The following is a 17,892-nucleotide window of genomic DNA, read 5'->3' on the forward strand; positions in this document are numbered from 1 at the left end:
ATTGCAAAAATCAGAAACTTTCTGACCAAAAATTATGCAGAAAAATTAATCCATGCTTTCATCACTTCTAGATTAGACTAGTGCAATGATCTACTTTCCGGCTACCCGGATAAAGCACTAAATAAACTTCAGTTGGTGCTAAACACGGTTGCTAGAATCTTGACTAGAACCAAAAAAATCACATTACTCCAGTGCTAGCCTCTACACTAGCTTCCTGTTAAGACTAGGGCTGATTTCAAGCTTTTACTGCTAACCTACAAAGCATTACATGGACTTGCTCCTACCTATCTTTCCGATTTGGTCCTGCCGTACATACCTACACGTACGCTACGGTCACAAGACGCAGGCCTCCTTACTGTCCCTAGAACTTCTAAGCAAACAGCTGGAGGCAGGGCTTTCTTCTATAGAGCTCCATTTTTATGGAATGGTCTGCCTATTCATGTGAGAGACGCAGACTCGGTCTCGACCTTTAAGCCTTTATTGAAGACTCATCTCTTCAGTAGGTCCTATGATTGAGTGTAATCTGGCCCAGGAGTGTGAAGGTGAACGGAAAGGCACTGGAGCAACGAACTGCCCTTGCTGTCTCTGCCTGGCCGGTTCCCCTCTCTCCACTTGGATTCTCTGCCTCTAACCCTATTACAGGGGCTGAGTCACTGGCTTACTGGTGCTCTTCCATGCCGTCCCTGGGAGGGGTGCGTCACTTGAGTGTGTTGAGTCACTGACGCGATCGTCCTGTCCGGGTTGGAGATCTTTGTGGGCTATACTCAGCCTTGTCTCAGGATGGTGATGGTTGAAGATATCCCTCTAGTGATGTGGGGGCTGTGCCTTGGCAAAGTGGGTGGGGTTATATCCTGACTATTTGGGCCTGTCCGGGGGTATCGTTGGACAGGGCCACAGTGTCTCCCTACCCCTCCCGTCTCAGCCTCCAGTATTTATGTTGCAATAGTTTGTGTTGGGGGGCTATGGTCAGTCTGTTATATCTGGAGTATTTCACCTGTCTTATCCGGTGTCCTGTGTAAATTTAAGTATGCTCTCTCTAATTCTCCCTGTCGTCTTATCTCTCTTTCTCCCTTTCTCTCTCTCATTTTCTCTCTCTCTCTCTTTCTATCTCTCTTCTCTCGAAGGACCTGAGCCCTAGGACCATGCCTCAGGACTACCTGGTCTGATTCCTTGCTGTCCCCAGTCCACCCGGTTGTGCTGCTGCTCCAGTTTCAACTGTTCTGCCTACGGCTATGGAACCCAGACCTGTTCACCGGACATGCTACCTTGTCCCGGACCTGCTGTTTTGGACTCTCTCTCTACCGCACCTGCTGTCTCTAACTCTGAATGAACAGCTATGAAAAGCCAACTGGCATTTAGGTGCTGACCTGTTGCACCCTCTACAACCACTGTAATTATTATTATCTGATCCAGCTGGTCATCTATGAACGTTTGAACATCTTGGCCATGTTCTGTTATAATATCCAACTGGTCATCTATGAACGTTTGAACATCTTGGCCATGTTCTGTCTCCACCTGGCACAGCCAGAAAAGGACTGGCCACCCCTCAGAGCCTGGTTCCTCTCTAGGTTTCTTCCTAGGTTCTGGCCTTTCTAGGGAGTTTTTCCTAGCCACCGTGCATCTACACCTGCATTGCTTGCTGTTTGGGGTTTTAGGATGGGTTTCTGTACAGCACTTTGTGACATCGACTGATGTAGAAAGGGCTTTATAAATACATTTGACTGATTGATGTAATTGATATTTTGTCCAGCTCTGTTCCCTTTCTCTCAGTCTTTCTCTCCTAACCTGTTCCTGGAGAGATACCCTCCTGTAGGTTTTAATTCCAACCCTGTTCCTGGAGAGATACCCTCCTGTAGGTTTTAACTCCAACCCTCTTCCTGGAGAGAGACCCTCCTGTAGGTGTTCACTCCAACCCTGTTCCTGGAGAGATACCCTCCTGTAGGTTTTAACTCCAAACCTGTTCCTGGAGAGATACCCTCCTGTAGGTTTTAACTCCAACCCTGTTCCTGGAGAGGTACTCTCCTGTAGGTTAACTCCAACCCTGTTCCTGGAGAGATACCCTCCTGTAGGTTTTAACTCCAACCCTGTTCCCGGAGAGACCCTCCTGTAGGTTTTAACTCCAACCCTGTTCCTGGAGAGATACCCTCCTGTAGGTTTTAACCCCAACCCTGTTCCCGGAGAGATACCCTCCTGTAGGTTTTAACTCCAACCCTGTTCCCGGAGAGATACCCTCCTGTAGGTTTTCACTCCAAACCCTGTTGTAACTAATCAGATTCAGCTAAACAACCAGATAATTAATATAATCAGGTGTGCTTGATTCGGTTTGGAGTGAAAACCAACAGGACAGTATCTCTTCAGTAACAGGGTTGGATTGTAAACCAACAGGACAGTATCTCTTCAGTAACAGGGTTGGAGTGAAAACCAACAGGACAGTATCTCTTCAGTAACAGGGTTGGAGTGTAAACCAACAGGACAGTATCTCTTCAGGAACAGGGTTGGAGTGTAAACCAACAGGACAGTATCTCTTCAGGAACAGGGTTGGAGTGTAAACCAACAGGACAGTATCTCTTCAGGAACAGGGTTGGAGTGTAAACCAACAGGACAGTATCTCTTCAGGAACAGGGTTGGAGTGTAAACCAACAGGACAGTATCTCTTCAGGAACAGGGTTGGAGTGTAAACCAACAGGACAGTATCTCTTCAGGAACAGGGTTGGAGTGTAAACCAACAGGACAGTATCTCTTCAGTAACAGGGTTGGAGTGTAAACCAACAGGACAGTATCTTTCCAGGAACAGGGTTGGAGTGTAAACCAACAGGACAGTATCTCTTCAGGAACAGGGTTGGAGTGTAAACCAACAGGACAGTATCTCTTCAGGAACAGGGTTGGAGTGTAAACCAACAGGACAGTATCTCTTCAGTAACAGGGTTGGAGTGTAAACCTCTGTCTGTTACTATCGACCTGGTCCCAGATCTGTTACTACTGTCGACCTGGTCCCAGATCTGTTACTACCGACCTGGTACCATATATGTTACTGCTGTCCTGGTCCCAGATCTGTTACTGTTGTCCTGGGCTCAGATCTGCTACTGTTGACCTGGTCCCAGATCTGTTACTGTTGACCTGGTCCCAGATCTGTTACTGCTGTCCTGGTCCCAGATCTGTTACTGTCGACCTGGTCCCAGATCTGTTACTACCGACCTGGTCCCAGATCTGTTACTATCGACCTGGTCCCAGATCTGTTACTGCCGTCCTGGTCCCAGATCTGTTACTGTCGACCTGGTCCCAGATCTGTTACTGCTGTCCTGGTCCCCGATCTGTTACTGCCGTCCTGGTCTCAGATCTGTTACTGCTGTCCTGGTCTCAGATCTGTTACTGCCGTCCTGGTCCCATATCTGTTACTGCCGTCCTGGTCCCAGATCTGTTACTGCTGTCCTGGTCCCAGATCTGTTACTGTTGTCTTGCAAACATCTATGGTAATTTTCGGCAACACAGCAAAGACAGATCTGGGACCCAGGCTATATTTCTACTGGGCTGGAACAAAACCTTGCACGCCCACACTGACCCAAAACAAGGAAGTGGCATCCCATGACATCATACAGCCTGGTATCAGTTCATATGCGTAACACATCCCATGACTGGTGTCATCATACAGCCTGGTATCAGTTCATATGCATAACACATTCCATGACTGGTGTCATCATACAGCCTGGTATCAGTTCATATGCGTAACACATTCCATGACTGGTGTCATCATACAGCCTGGTATCAGTTCATATGCGTAACACATTCCATTACTGGTGTCATCATACAGCCTGGTATCAGTTCGTATGCGTAACACATTCCATATATTAACATAAAGGCAATTACGGCGATACTGGTACTTCAGAGCTGCTTCTTTATTCTCATACAAGTTTTATCATCATCAACGATTTACGGATAATGGACAAAAGAAGAAAGATATGGACTGTAAACGTATCATCATTAACCAGGCTATGGAGTATAGAGTCTGTCTAGCCAGCCTAATGGGTACAGAGTCTGTCTAGCCAGCCTAATGGGTACAGAGTCTGTCTAGCCAGCCTAATGGGTACAGAGTCTGTCTAGCCAGCCTAATGTGTACAGAGTCTGTCTAGCCAGCCTAATGGGTACAGAGTCTGTCTAGCCAGCCTAATGGGTACAGAGTCTGTCTAGCCAGCCTATGGGGTACAGGATCTGTCTAGCCAGCCTAATGGGTACAGAGTCTGTCTAGCCAGCCTAATGGGTACAGAGTCTGTCTAGCCAGCCTAATGTGTACAGAGTCTGTCTAGCCAGCCTAATGGGTACAGAGTCTGTCTAGCCAGCCTAATGGGTACAGAGTCTGTCTAGCCAGCCTAATGGGTACAGAGTCTGTCTAGCCAGCCTAATGGTGACTACACCATTTTCTTATAAGCTTGTCATAAAGGCTGCGTTTACACAGGCAGCCAGGTTCTGATCGTTTTAGTCAGTAGTTGGTCTTTTGACCAATCAGATCGGGTATTTTGCCTTATAATTGAGCAAAATATCAGGAAATGGGCTGCGTGTGTAAACAGCCATAGAGTTTTGCAGTTCCTCCAGACAGATGATGAGATTAATGGGGTAAGTGAACCCTGTGAGGAGTTCATTTGGGATCGAGGCACTTTCTGCAGCAACATACGTTTCACCTCAGCAATGTTCAATGTGTTTTAATGCCCAGAGTGAGAAATATTGACAGCAAAATATGACTATAGCAAATCCAATTCCTAAACATCAGATTTCAACGTAACATAAAATGCTTAAAAAACAACATTAGGCAGTCCTAACTCAGGCCGATAAAGAGTGATTTATGGCCTGTATTACAAGGCCTGTATTTGTAGGTACAGTATGTTACAATGGTTCAAGATTATTTGTAATTCCCCCCCCAATTATTTTTTTCCCCCCCAGGTTTTCAATAAATCCTGGTTGGAATATTCTGGATTTTCTGCTTCTTCCCTCCTGATTCTGGGAATCTTTACAACCGGCATTTCAGTAAAACCTGGGAGTTTTTTGGCTAAATTTGCCTCCTTATTATGTTCCTATTGTGACCTGTGAACATCCAGTCTCTGCTACACACTAAACGTGTCTCTACATCTAAATGAAGACTTTCAGCTTGGTTTTAATGATACGTTGGAATCTATAATGTGTCAACTATTGGTTCTTATATAATCTACATTGTGTCGTGTCATATAAAACATTCTAGAAAAAAAATCACTGTGTAATGGGTGACCTTTAACCCCATTGATTCTGTAACCTTGAAAGTATGAATCTAATGATATTGTTCAGAAACTTTCAATCTGGATATCGTGTGTAAATGCTTTATTATTACCAGAAGTGATAATGACAACATGATATAATCGCTAGTAGTGACTGTGAAAGATCAACCCGATTTTTGTTGGAGCTAGCTAACAAAGCTAGCTAATAAAATAGCTAACAAAGTGTGGTGTTGGAGCTAGCTAATGAACCTAGCTAAACAGTTAGCTAACAAAACTAGCTAACGAGCTAGCTAACGACGTGAGGTGTTGGAGCTAGCTAATGAACCTAGTTAAACAGTAAGCTAACAAAGCTAGCTAATAAAATAGCTAACAAAATGTGGTGTTGGAGCTAGCTAATGAACCTAGCTAAACAGTTAGCTAACAAAACTAGCTAGCGAGCTAGCTAACGACGTGAGGTGTTGGAGCTAGCTAATGAACCTAGCTAAACAGTTAGCTAACAAAGCTAGCTAACAAGCTAGCTAACAATGTGTGGTGGGTTTTCCTAACTTTACCTATTGACCCCTGACACTCGTTTCTCCAACAACACCTTTCAGATCTGCAGCAGAGCATGCCACCAACACTACAACAAACCAGTGTCCTCCTCAATTAAATTGTATTTTGAAATCAAATAAATTAAAGATGAGATTTGGAAAATGGTCAAATAAAATAAAATAAAAACTTGTCAAAATGTGTATTACCAAAATTCTGCACTTACACAGTATATACATGCCTTGTGCGGAAAAGATATTAGCAATGACAAATAAAAAGTGTAGCGATTTTTTTTTCTCCCTTCAGTAGATCAATTGGCTAATATACAAATCTGAGGGTATTAAGGGATCCCAAAATCTAACAACATCTTTCACTAGTTACCACATTTAGCAGATGCAATATACAGCCAGCCGTATGCACAAGGGGGGGCTAAGAACCAATATATCAACAAAACAAAACATCAAATCAAAGACTGTCTACTGTTTATGTATTAAACACTACGGTCTGATATGGAGTACAGTAGGTTGTTTTATACTATTATTATTGGTTGAATAAAGGGAAAGCCAATTTCTCTCCTCTTATTTTAACTAGGGTTGCAAAATCCTCCAACCTGAATTTCTGGAGAATAACCCCAGGAATTCTGGGAAAGATTTCAGGAATTTTGCAACGCTAAGCAGAACCATTCCTGAGGGTAACTAGCAGTTGTCAAGGTAACACTGATGTTCAAGGGGGGGATGGTTGTTGTGCTTCTGTATTTGTCTTTTCTGTTGAATGTTTTTGGGGTTCTCAATGCTCCATTCATGGCCAAGTCTTGGCCCAAACTATAAAATACTTTTAAATAAACAAAAACAAAAAACAGAGTTATTTTTTTAAATAAAAGAAAGATTTCTAGTATTCATTCAATTGGCCGTTACCAATAAAACATCACAATACGGTGCAGCACGTTCGATTTAGCCGCTAGGGGTCAAGGACACATTTATAGTTCAGACTATGGTCTTTACGAGGTGATGATGTTACAACCAAATAGTTGAATCCCTTGGAATCGCTTAACCGGCACGGAGTTGTCCATGGTTTGAGCTGAGCTGGGAGTCTCCTCGCCTCACCTGGCAGGTAAAAGGGAACGCTCTGCACCGTATTGTTCCGTTTCTATTGATAACGACCTATTACAACTCTACTACCCACAGTGCTTGACTTGGGATGAAAGAGGTGCAGGAGCTGTATTTTGCCAAGTCCATCCATTTTAATATGTTCAGCAAAATTCCTAAATGAAATGATGCGACAGAGACCTCTGATTATTCACTGTTAAAGGTTCATGCACAATTTTGACAGATGGAATTTTATGACTTTTTCATGACTTCGGATAACTTTTAAGCAAATTTCCATGACCGATAATTGGTAGCGTCTCTATATAGCCTACATTTAAAAGTCTGAATAAATGTGGTATTGACACTAGAAGGTTACTGGTCTCTGATTCCATGTTGGCCTACTATCTCCTGCCGTTGTGCCCTTTGATCAAGGCACTTAACCCCCAACAAAGTAGAATAACTTTATTGTTGGACTACTGTATAAAACACGTGTGGTCAACCTTCCATCTGGAGAGCTACTGGGCATGCAGGCAGCCCTGAAACACATCCGAGTCTGCTTATAGCAAGGTCCTGTTGAGCAGCTGATGTTTAGGCTACAGTGTGGAGTATTAGAGCAGGGCTGATGTTTAGGCTACAGTGTGGAGTATTAGAGCAGGGCTGGAATAAAAGCCTGCACCCCCAGTAGCTCTCCTGGACGATGGTTGGCCACCCCTAATATACAAGGTTACAATATTACAGCCAGATACTTTTATGTCTTTATATAATTATTTCCTCGTTCAATGAATCAGGGATAAAATGGATGAATTCGGTTACTTCAAAAGGAAGGTAGCTAACTGAGACATGGTTATCAATAACCTTATAAGGCTAGCTAACTGAGACATGGTTATCAATAACCTTATAAGGCTAGCTAACTGAGACATGGTTATCAATAACCTTATAAGGCTAGCTAACTGAGACATGGTTATCAATAACCTTATATGTATGCAGACCATGGAAGCTATTTTTCAATTAGGCTATTCTTAGACATTTGTTGGTATTACGTAGCCTTTAATAGAGGGGAATCCCAGCTTTCATATAACGGTGTCAGATGTATTTCTCAACAGAACCATTGGAGTCAACGACATTAATGCTTAGGTCTATAGCGACAAACGAAACAAAAAAAACGCTAACTAGCGAGATAACCTGTAGCATGGCTAGTTATGTTTTGAATTGGCTATTTAGTTAGCCTAGCGTTATTTTATATTTCTACCTGCTGCTGAAACATCTCTCTCTCTCCTCAGTCAACTGCACTGGCACACAGATTTTTTAAAATGTATATATATTTTTTTAATTGATTCTTTATTAAACAGATGATTCTCAGCACACACATGCTGAAGGGTAAAGGCCTAATTCTGATCAGGGCTGATATGTAGATTTTTTTTTTTAAAGTGATTGATAATACATTTAAAAAGGGAAAACCCGAGAATATTACTTTTCGAGGATTTTCATGACTCTAAGATCAATTTGGAACAGCAACTTCCTGCGCTTTCAGGCTGGCGTATTTTCTAACTTGAACAGTCAATTGGCGGAGCATAAACCGGATTTACAGACTGCCGTCAAATAAGCTTGAACCAAGTAGAATTAGCATATGAAAGCACACTCTTTTTTGTCACTGTGTGTGAATCCGGGGCCGGTGATAGACCACTTTGTTTTATAAAGGAGACGGTATGCAGTTCCCCCCCCCCCCCCCCCACCCCCAAAATATTTTTGGGGAGGTGCCGGTAAGGCGCTCTAGACAGCTCTGGCCCAAGTCAAGCACTGACTACCCAAAATATAGCATAGTTCTATATCCCTTCGGCAACCGATGGTGCTGTAGATAGGGAGATACTGAGTTGCCACGGTGACAGTGTGAGAGTGTTGCGTTAGCGCGGCAGGGTTCCGAACAGGAATATACAGACAGACGCATCATGTATCACAGACAGTAGAAGTAATCAAGGTAATGATTATGCATGATAAAAAGCAAGACATTAATTGATTGATTGTTGTTTCAATTCATTTGATATAAACCGTCACCCAGCCTCGTTTTTCGTACCTTTTTGGTGTTCAGAATTTATATTATGAGTGTCCTTAATGATCAGTCAGTTCGTCTGTCTTAAAGACTCTACTATATATATATATATATATATATATATATATATATATATATATATATATATATATATATATATATATATATATATATATACTATATGGACTAATGACTAATGAAGAACAAATGACAAACATATCATATCTCACAACATGTCTGGCTACAGTGTTCACACAAAACCTCTGTCCTATCTTATCATACAATGGGCCATTTCTTGAATACAGTTTGTATTATACCAGAAAACCCTCTGTCCTGTCATACAGATACAGTTTTATTCAGGGTGACAGTGAAGGGGACAGTGAAGGGGACAGTGAAGGGGACAGTGAAAGGGACAGTGAAGGGTTAGTGAAGAGTTAGTGAAGGGTTAGTGAAGGGACATTGAAGGGGACAGTGAAGGGACATTGAAGGGGACAGTGAAGGGTTAGTAAAGGGGACAGTGAAGGGTTAGTGAAGGGGACAGTGAAGGGTTAGTGAAGGGGACAGTGAAGGGTTAGTGAAGGGGACAGTGAAGGGGACAGTGAAGGGTTAGTGAAGGGGACAGCGAAGGGTTAGTGAAGGGGACAGTGAAGGGGACAGTGAAGGGGACAGTGAAGGGTTAGTGAAAGGGGACAGTGAAGGAGACAGTGAAAGGGTACAGTGAAGGAGACAGTGAAAGGGGACAGTGAAGGAAGGAGACAGTGAAAGGGGACAGTGAAGGAGAGTGAAGGAGACAGTGAAAGGGGACAGTGAAAGGGGACAGTGAAAGGGTACAGTGAAGGAGACAGTGAAAGGGGACAGTGAAAGGGTACAGTGAAGGAGACAGTGAAAGGGGACAGTGAAGGGGAGTGAAGGAGACAGTGAAAGGGGACAGTGAAAGGAGACAGTGAAGGGGACAGTGAAGGAGACAGTGAAGGGGAGTGAAGGGGACAGTGAAAGGGGACAGTGAAGGAGACAGTGAAAGGGGACAGTCAAGGGGAGTGAAGGAGACAGTGAAGGAGACAGTGAAAGGGGACAGTGAAGGGGACAGTGAAGGGGACAGTGAAGGAGTCAGTGAAAGGAGACAGTGAAAGGAGACAGTGAAGGAGACAGTGAAGGAGACAGTGAAGGAGACAGTGAGAGGGGACAGTGAAAGGGGACAGTGAAGGAGACAGTGAAGGAGACAGTGAAGGAGACAGTGAAGGAGAGTGAAGGAGACAGTGAAAGGGGACAGTGAAAGGAGACAGTGAAGGAGACAGTGAAGGAGACAGTGAAGGAGACAGTGAAGGAGACAGTGAAAGGAGACAGTGAAAGGAGACAGTGAAAGGAGACAGTGAAGGAGACAGTGAAGGAGACAGTGAAGGAGATAGTGAAGGAGATAATCTAAAGTATCATTTCGTCTGAAAGACATAAGGCGTAACCAGCACACATATTTATTTAAATTAAAATAAAAAACGAAAATGTTTAATTAAACAACGTTCAAGCCTCGGAGCTGTGATATGACAGGCAAAATAAGAAGAAAGCATTTGTAGCATCAATGTAAATGAATGACATAAAACAGTTAAATAACAGCATCACTGACAGTGTGAATGAAGGCGGCATATTTGAGGCACCGTGTAAACATGAGGGTGTGTGTTTACACACAGGGAATGTGTGTGTGAGTGTGTGTGTGTGAGTGTGTGTGAGTGAGAGTGAGAGTGAGAGTGCAAGTGCGTGTGCGTGTGTATTGTGTGTGTGTGTGTGTGTGTGTGTGTGTGTGTGTGTGTGTGTGTGTGTGTGGCAACAGGGCGTGTGTGTGAGGAGGTGTTTAGGCGTTTAATAAGGAGTCTGAAGTGGTCTCGGTGTACGTGGATATGCAGATTCTCAGGGGTTTATTTCACATAAAATATGTAAAATTTAAAATTAAAATAAAAGGCAACATCTCCAGACAGCCAGTAGAGGGCGCTGCCTTTAAAAACGAAGGCCGGCGTCAGAAACTAGGACGGTTAAAAAATAAAAAGTGTAGAAAAAGTGAAGGGCGGAATGAAATGATAAAAAAAAGAGAACAGAAAGGCCAGCAGGAAAGAAGAGATGAGTGAAAAATGAGAAGGTGGAGTTTTTCCTCTCTGTGGACTGCCCAAGGGGTTTCCTTAGTGATGCAGCAGGGGCAGTGGAGAGAGAGAGAGAGGAGAAAATGGAAAGAGAGAGAGAGAGAAATAGGGAGAGAAAGAGGCGGCAGCATATCCCCCTCTGCAGTCTAAATAAAGTACAGAAAGGGACGGAGAGAGAGATAAAGAGAATGAGAGGGGGGAGAGAGGGAGAGATAGAGGAATAGAGACATAAAGACAGAGAGAAAGAGTGGGCAGCAGATCAGAGCGCCCTCTACAGTCTAGATAAAGTACTCCTTCTTCTCCTCAGCATGTGTGTTGCCCTCGGCGTTGATGATAGCTGTATCAGCATCAGGCGCGTCGTCCGCTCCTTTGGCCTCGTTGGTCAGGTACGTTCCTATTGGACAACAGACAGGAAGACAATACGTGAGGTATATTCCTATTGGACAACAGACAGGAAGAGAACATATGAGGTACGTTCCTATTGGACAACAGACAGGAAAACAATACGTGAGGTATATTCCTATTGGACAACAGACAGGAAGAGAACATATGAGGTACGTTCCTATTGGACAACAGACAACAACAGTATGTTAAAGAAACCTCTGTCCATGATTTAATGCATAAACATGAGAAACCTATCCACGGTGGTTCTGTGCTAAACACAATGTAAAATACCAGTCCTCCAGTGTCCGGTCTGGAGCGTAAAGTCACAAACTCTGCTGGTGTAGCAACTTATAGGTACCGAAAACCCTGGTCCAAATCCCCTGGTCTGCTCTAGAAAGACTATGTAAATTACGACTGCCAGAACGGACCCAATTCAATTTTTAGACGCCCGGGAGGAATACTGATCCATTCTGACTACTAGATATTTAATTAAATACTGATCCATTCTGACTACTAGATATTTAATTAAATAGTGATCCATTCTGACTACTATATATTTAATTAAATACTGATCCATTCTGACTACTACATTTGTGGTCACACAGGACCACGTGCTGACACGGACCAATCACGGGCCTGTCAGACTACGAGGAGGCGCCATTAAACTCTCTCGGGCAGAATGCCAACGACTACATCGTCCATGATCCTTTGCTAGGTACGGCCACTTTCAACATGATCCGTAGCGATTTTCTTTGGTGCCATTCAGCAATATACTTCTGTTTTCGGGAGTTTTCCATGGGAATACGAGGATGACATCAGTCACCATCTACTGGTTTTAATGTCTATGTAAAATAACTCTTCATGGTCCTTCCAGCCCGAATAGAGGAACACTTGTCCTGAAACGCCTGTTTGCCGATGGTCAGAGCTAATCTTTTTATGACACGTGCTTCGTGTACGTAATGTAGATTCAAGGAAAGCTGGGAGTTGAATGACCATGAGTATTATTGTCAGGTGTGTTATTATCAGGTGTGTTATTGTCAGGTGTGTTATACCTGGTTATACCTGATTCTTTCATTGGGTTATAAACACTGGTTATACTTGATAAGGTGTGTTATACCTGGTTATACCTGGTACTTACCTTGGGTCATAAACACTGGTTATACTTGATAAGGTGTGTTATTGTCAGGTGTGTTATACCTGGTTATACCTGGTTATTTCATTGGGTTATAAACACTGGTTATACTTGATAAGGTGTGTTATTGTCAGGTGTGTTATACCTGGTTATACCTGGTTATTTCATTGGGTTATAAACACTGGTTATGCTTGATAAGGTGTGTTATTGTCAGGTGTGTTACCTTTATACCTGATATCTGGTTATAAATGTAATAGAGTTGGTCAGGTGGGCTATTAACAGGTGACCTACCTTTGTGTCTGACAATGAACCTGATTATAAACAAACTGGATAGACAAAGAGAATTAGTCAGGTGAGGTACTACCAGTTTTACTACTGTCAAGTATGTTATCTTTATGTGTTAAACAGGTACTATCAGGTATGCTATCTTTATGTGTTTAACAGGTACTATCAGTTTTACTACTGCCAGGTATGTTATCTTTATGTGTTTAACAGGTACTATCAGGTATGTTATCTTTATGTGTTTAACAGGTACTATCAGGTATGTTATCTTTATGTGTTTAACAGGTACTATCAGGTATGTTATCTTTATGTGTTTAACAGGTACTATCAGGTATGTTATCTTTATGTGTTAACCAGGTACTATCAGGTATGTTATCTTTATATGTTTAACAGGTATGTTATCTTTATGTGTTTAACAGGTATGTTATCTTTATGTGTTTAACAGGTACTATCAGGTATGTTATCTTTATGTGTTTAACAGGTATGTTATCTTTATGTGTTTAACAGGTATGTTATCTTTATGTGTTTAACAGGTACTATCAGGTATGTTATCTTTATGTGTTTAACAGGTACTATCAGGTATGTTATCTTTATGTGTTTAACAGGTACTATCAGGTATGTTATCTTTATGTGTTTAACAGGTACTATCAGGTATGTTATCTTTATGTGTTTAACAGGTACTACCAGGTATGTTATCTTTATATGTTTAACAGGTATGTTATCTTTATGTGTTTAACAGGTATGTTATCTTTATGTGTTTAACAGGTACTATCAGGTATGTTATCTTTATATGTTTAACAGGTATGTTATCTTTATGTGTTTAACAGGTACTATCAGGTATGTTATCTTTATGTGTTTAACAGGTACTGCCAGGTATGTTATCTTTATGTGTTTAACAGGTACTATCAGGTATGTTATCTTTATATGTTTAACAGGTACTATCAGGTATGTTATCTTTATATGTTTAACAGGTATGTTATCTTTATGTGTTTAACAGGTACTATCAGGTATGTTATCTTTATGTGTTAAACAGGTACTATCAGGTATGTTATCTTTATGTGTTTAACAGGTACTATCAGGTATGTTATCTTTATATGTTTAACAGGTACTACCAGGTATGTTATCTTTATGTGTTTAACAGGTACTATCAGGTATGTTATCTTTATATGTTTAACAGGTACTATCAGTTTTACTACTGCCAGGTACGTTATCTTTATGTGTTTAACAGGTATGTTATCTTTATGTGTTTAACAGGTACTATCAGGTATGTTATCTTTATGTGTTTAACAGGTACTATCAGGTATGTTATCTTTATATGTTTAACAGGTACTATCAGTTTTACTACTGCCAGGTACGTTATCTTTATGTGTTTAACAGGTACTATCAGGTATGTTATCTTTATGTGTTTAACAGGTACGTTATCTTTATGTGTTTAACAGGTACTATCAGGTATGTTATCTTTATGTGTTTAACAGGTACTATCAGGTATGTTATCTTTATGTGTTTAACAGGTACTATCAGGTATGTTATCTTTATGTGTTTAACAGGTACTATCAGGTATGTTATCTTTATGTGTTTAACAGGTATGTTATCTTTATGTGTTTAACAGGTACTATCAGGTATGTTATCTTTATGTGTTTAACAGGTATGTTATCTTTATGTGTTTAACAGGTACGTTATCTTTATGTGTTTAACAGGTACTGTCAGGTATGTTATCTTTATGTGTTTAACAGGTACTATCAGGTATGTTATCTTTATGTGTTTAACAGGTACTGTCAGGTATGTTATCTTTATGTGTTTAACAGGTACTATCAGGTATGTTATCTTTATGTGTTTAACAGGTACTGTCAGGTATGTTATCTTTATGTGTTTAACAGGTACTATCAGGTATGTTATCTTTATGTATTCAACAGGTACTATCAGGTATGTTATCTTTATGTGTTTAACAGGTATGTTATCTTTATGTGTTTAACAGGTACTATCAGGTATGTTATCTTTATGTGTTTAACAGGTACGTTATCTTTATGTGTTAACCAGGTACTATCAGGTATGTTATCTTTATGTGTTTAACAGGTATGTTATCTTTATGTGTTTAACAGGTATGTTATCTTTATGTGTTTAACAGGTACTATCAGGTATGTTATCTTTATGTGTTTAACAGGTACGTTATCTTTATGTGTTAACCAGGTACTATCAGGTATGTTATCTTTATGTGTTTAACAGGTACTATCAGGTATGTTATCTTTATGTGTTTAACAGGTATGTTATCTTTATGTGTTTAACAGGTACTATCAGGTATGTTATCTTTATGTGTTTAACAGGTACGTTATCTTTATATGTTTAACAGGTACTATCAGGTATGTTCTCTTTATGTGTTTAACAGGTACTATCAGGTATGTTATCTTTATGTGTTTAACAGGTACTGTCAGGTATGTTATCTTTATGTGTTACAGGTACTATCAGGTATGTTATCTTTATGTGTTTAACAGGTACTGTCAGGTATGTTATCTTTATGTTTTTAACAGGTATGTTATCTTTATGTGTTTAACAGGTACTATCAGGTATGTTATCTTTATGTGTTTAACAGGTATGTTATCTTTATGTGTTTAACAGGTACTATCAGGTATGTTATCTTTATATGTTTAACAGGTACTGTCAGGTATGTTATCTTTATGTGTTTAACAGGTACTATCAGGTATGTTATCTTTATGTGTTTAACAGGTATGTTATCTTTATGTGTTTAACAGGTACTATCAGGTATGTTATCTTTATGTGTTTAACAGGTATGTTATCTTTATGTGTTTAACAGGTACTATCAGGTATGTTATCTTTATGTGTTTAACAGGTATGTTATCTTTATGTGTTTAACAGGTACTATCAGGTATGTTATCTTTATATGTTTAACAGGTACTATCAGGTATGTTATCTTTATATGTTTAACAGGTACTATCAGGTATGTTATCTTTATGTGTTTAACAGGTACTATCAGGTATGTTATCTTTATGTGTTAACCAGGTACTATCAGGTATGTTATCTTTATGTGTTCAACAGGTACTATCAGGTATGTTATCTTTATGTGTTTAACAGGTATGTTATCTTTATGTGTTTAACAGGTATGTTATCTTTATGTGTTTAACAGGTACTATCAGGTATGTTATCTTTATGTTTTTAACAGGTACTATCAGGTATGTTGTCTTTATGTGTTTAACAGGTACTATCAGGTATGTTATCTTTATGTGTTTAACAGGTACTATCAGGTATGTTATCTTTATGTTTTTAACAGGTACTATCAGGTATGTTATCTTTATGTGTTTAACAGGTACTATCAGGTATGTTATCTTTATGTGTTACAGGTACTATCAGGTGTGTTACCTATGTCAGGTGTTTTACAGGTGCACTGTGTTACAGGTAGTATCAGGTGTGTTACCTATGTCAGGTGTTTTACAGGTGTAGTGTATAACAGGTACTATCAGGTGTGTTACCTATGTCAGGTGTTTTACAGGTGTAGTGTATAACAGGTACTATCAGGTGTGTTACCTATGTCAGGTGTTTTACAGGTGTAGTGTATAACAGGTACTATCAGGTGTGTTACCTATGTCAGGTGTTTTACAGGTGTAGTGTATAACAGGTACTATCAGGTGTGTTACCTATGTCAGGTGTTTTACAGGTGTAGTGTATAACAGGTACTATCAGGTGTGTTACCTATGTCAGGTGTTTTACAGGTGTAGTGTGTTACAGGTAGTATCAGGTGTGTTACCTATGTCAGGTGTTTTACAGGTGTAGTGTATAACAGGCACTATCAGGTGTGTTACCTATGTCAGGTGTTTTACAGGTGTAGTGTATAACAGGTACTATCAGGTGTGTTACCTATGTCAGGTGTTTTACAGGTGTAGTGTATAACAGGTACTATCAGGTGTGTTACCTATGTCAGGTGTTTTACAGGTGTAGTGTGTTACAGGTAGTATCAGGTGTGTTACCTATGTCAGGTGTTTTACAGGTGCACTGTGTTACAGGTAGTATCAGGTGTGTTACCTATGTCAGGTGTTTTACAGGTGTAGTGTATAACAGGTACTATCAGGTGTGTTACCTATGTCAGGTGTTTTACAGGTGTAGTGTATAACAGGTACTATCAGGTGTGTTACCTATGTCAGGTGTTTTACAGGTGCACTGTGTTACAGGTAGTATCAGGTGTGTTACCTATGTCAGGTGTTTTACAGGTGTAGTGTATAACAGGTACTATCAGGTGTGTTACCTATGTCAGGTGTTTTACAGGTGTAGTGTATAACAGGCACTATCAGGTGTGTTACCTATGTCAGGTGTTTTACAGGTGCATTGTGTCACAGGTACCTTTATGCCTGGCCAGGTAGCGGCCCAGAACGATGATGAGACACAAGGTGACGAAGACCACCACCGCCACCACTCCTCCAATCAGAGCATGGTCTGGACCATGCTGCCCCATGGCGTTGGGGTCTAGAGAGAGGAGGGAAGGAGATGGAGGGAGGAGAAAGAGAGGGGGGGCGTAGGGGGAAGAGAGGGGGATAGAGTAGAGGGAGGGGAGGAGGGGGAAGAGAGGGGAAAGGGAGGGGAGGAGGGGGAAGAGAGGGGAAAGGGAGGGGGATAGAGGGGAAGGAGGGGAAAGGGAGGGGGAAGAGAGGGGGATAGAGGAGAGGGAGGGGAGGAGGGGTAAGAGAGGGGAAAGGGAGGGGAGGAGGGGGAAGAGAGGGGAAAGGGAGGGGGATAGAGGGGAAGGAGGGGAAAGGGAGGGGGAAGAGAGGGGGATAGAGGAGAGGGAGGGAAGGAGGGGAAGAGGGGAAAGGGAGGGGGATAGAGGAGAGGAAGGGAAGGAGGGGGATAGAGGAGAGGGAGGGGAGGATGGGGAAGAGGGGAAAGGGAGGGGCGGAGGGGGAAGAGAGGGAAAAGGGAGGGGAGGGGAGGAGGGGGAAGAGAGGGGAAAGGGAGGGGGATAGAGGAGAGGGAGGAACAGGACAAAAGAAAGAGAGAGTTAAGCATCAGTGAGCTGCTGTCATTTTCTCTAATTTTTTGTTATTTAGTAGACTCTCTGATCCAG

General features: G+C 41.4%; 1 protein-coding gene and 1 long non-coding RNA gene across 4 annotated transcripts in view; both read right to left on the reverse strand.

The window, feature by feature from the left end:
- Positions 1 to 3,872: 3,872 nt before the first annotated feature.
- On the reverse strand, positions 3,873 to 8,584 carry LOC129864150 (uncharacterized). Its single transcript, XR_008761109.1, has 2 exons — positions 7,826 to 8,584; positions 3,873 to 7,708 (listed from the first exon to the last, which is right to left on the reverse strand). It is a non-coding gene; the product is annotated as an uncharacterized LOC129864150 (long non-coding RNA).
- Positions 8,585 to 10,353: 1,769 nt separating this feature from the next.
- The window catches only part of cadm2a (cell adhesion molecule 2a), a 306,839-nt gene continuing 299,300 nt past the window's right edge, over positions 10,354 to 17,892 (reverse strand). For 2 of the 3 annotated variants that reach the window (XM_055936815.1, XM_055936818.1), the window contains 2 exons: positions 17,172 to 17,294; positions 10,354 to 11,420 (listed from right to left, as the gene is read on the reverse strand). In XM_055936815.1, the coding sequence (XP_055792790.1) occupies positions 11,305 to 11,420; positions 17,172 to 17,294 (239 nt within the window). In that variant the 3' untranslated portion in view covers positions 10,354 to 11,304. Of the gene's footprint in view, positions 11,421 to 12,833; positions 12,869 to 17,171; positions 17,295 to 17,892 lie in introns of all 3 variants that reach the window. The other variant, XM_055936816.1, reaches the window with a different exon arrangement.

Source organism: Salvelinus fontinalis, chromosome 10 (assembly GCF_029448725.1).
Source record: "Salvelinus fontinalis isolate EN_2023a chromosome 10, ASM2944872v1, whole genome shotgun sequence".
Taxonomy (NCBI): domain Eukaryota; kingdom Metazoa; phylum Chordata; class Actinopteri; order Salmoniformes; family Salmonidae; genus Salvelinus; species Salvelinus fontinalis.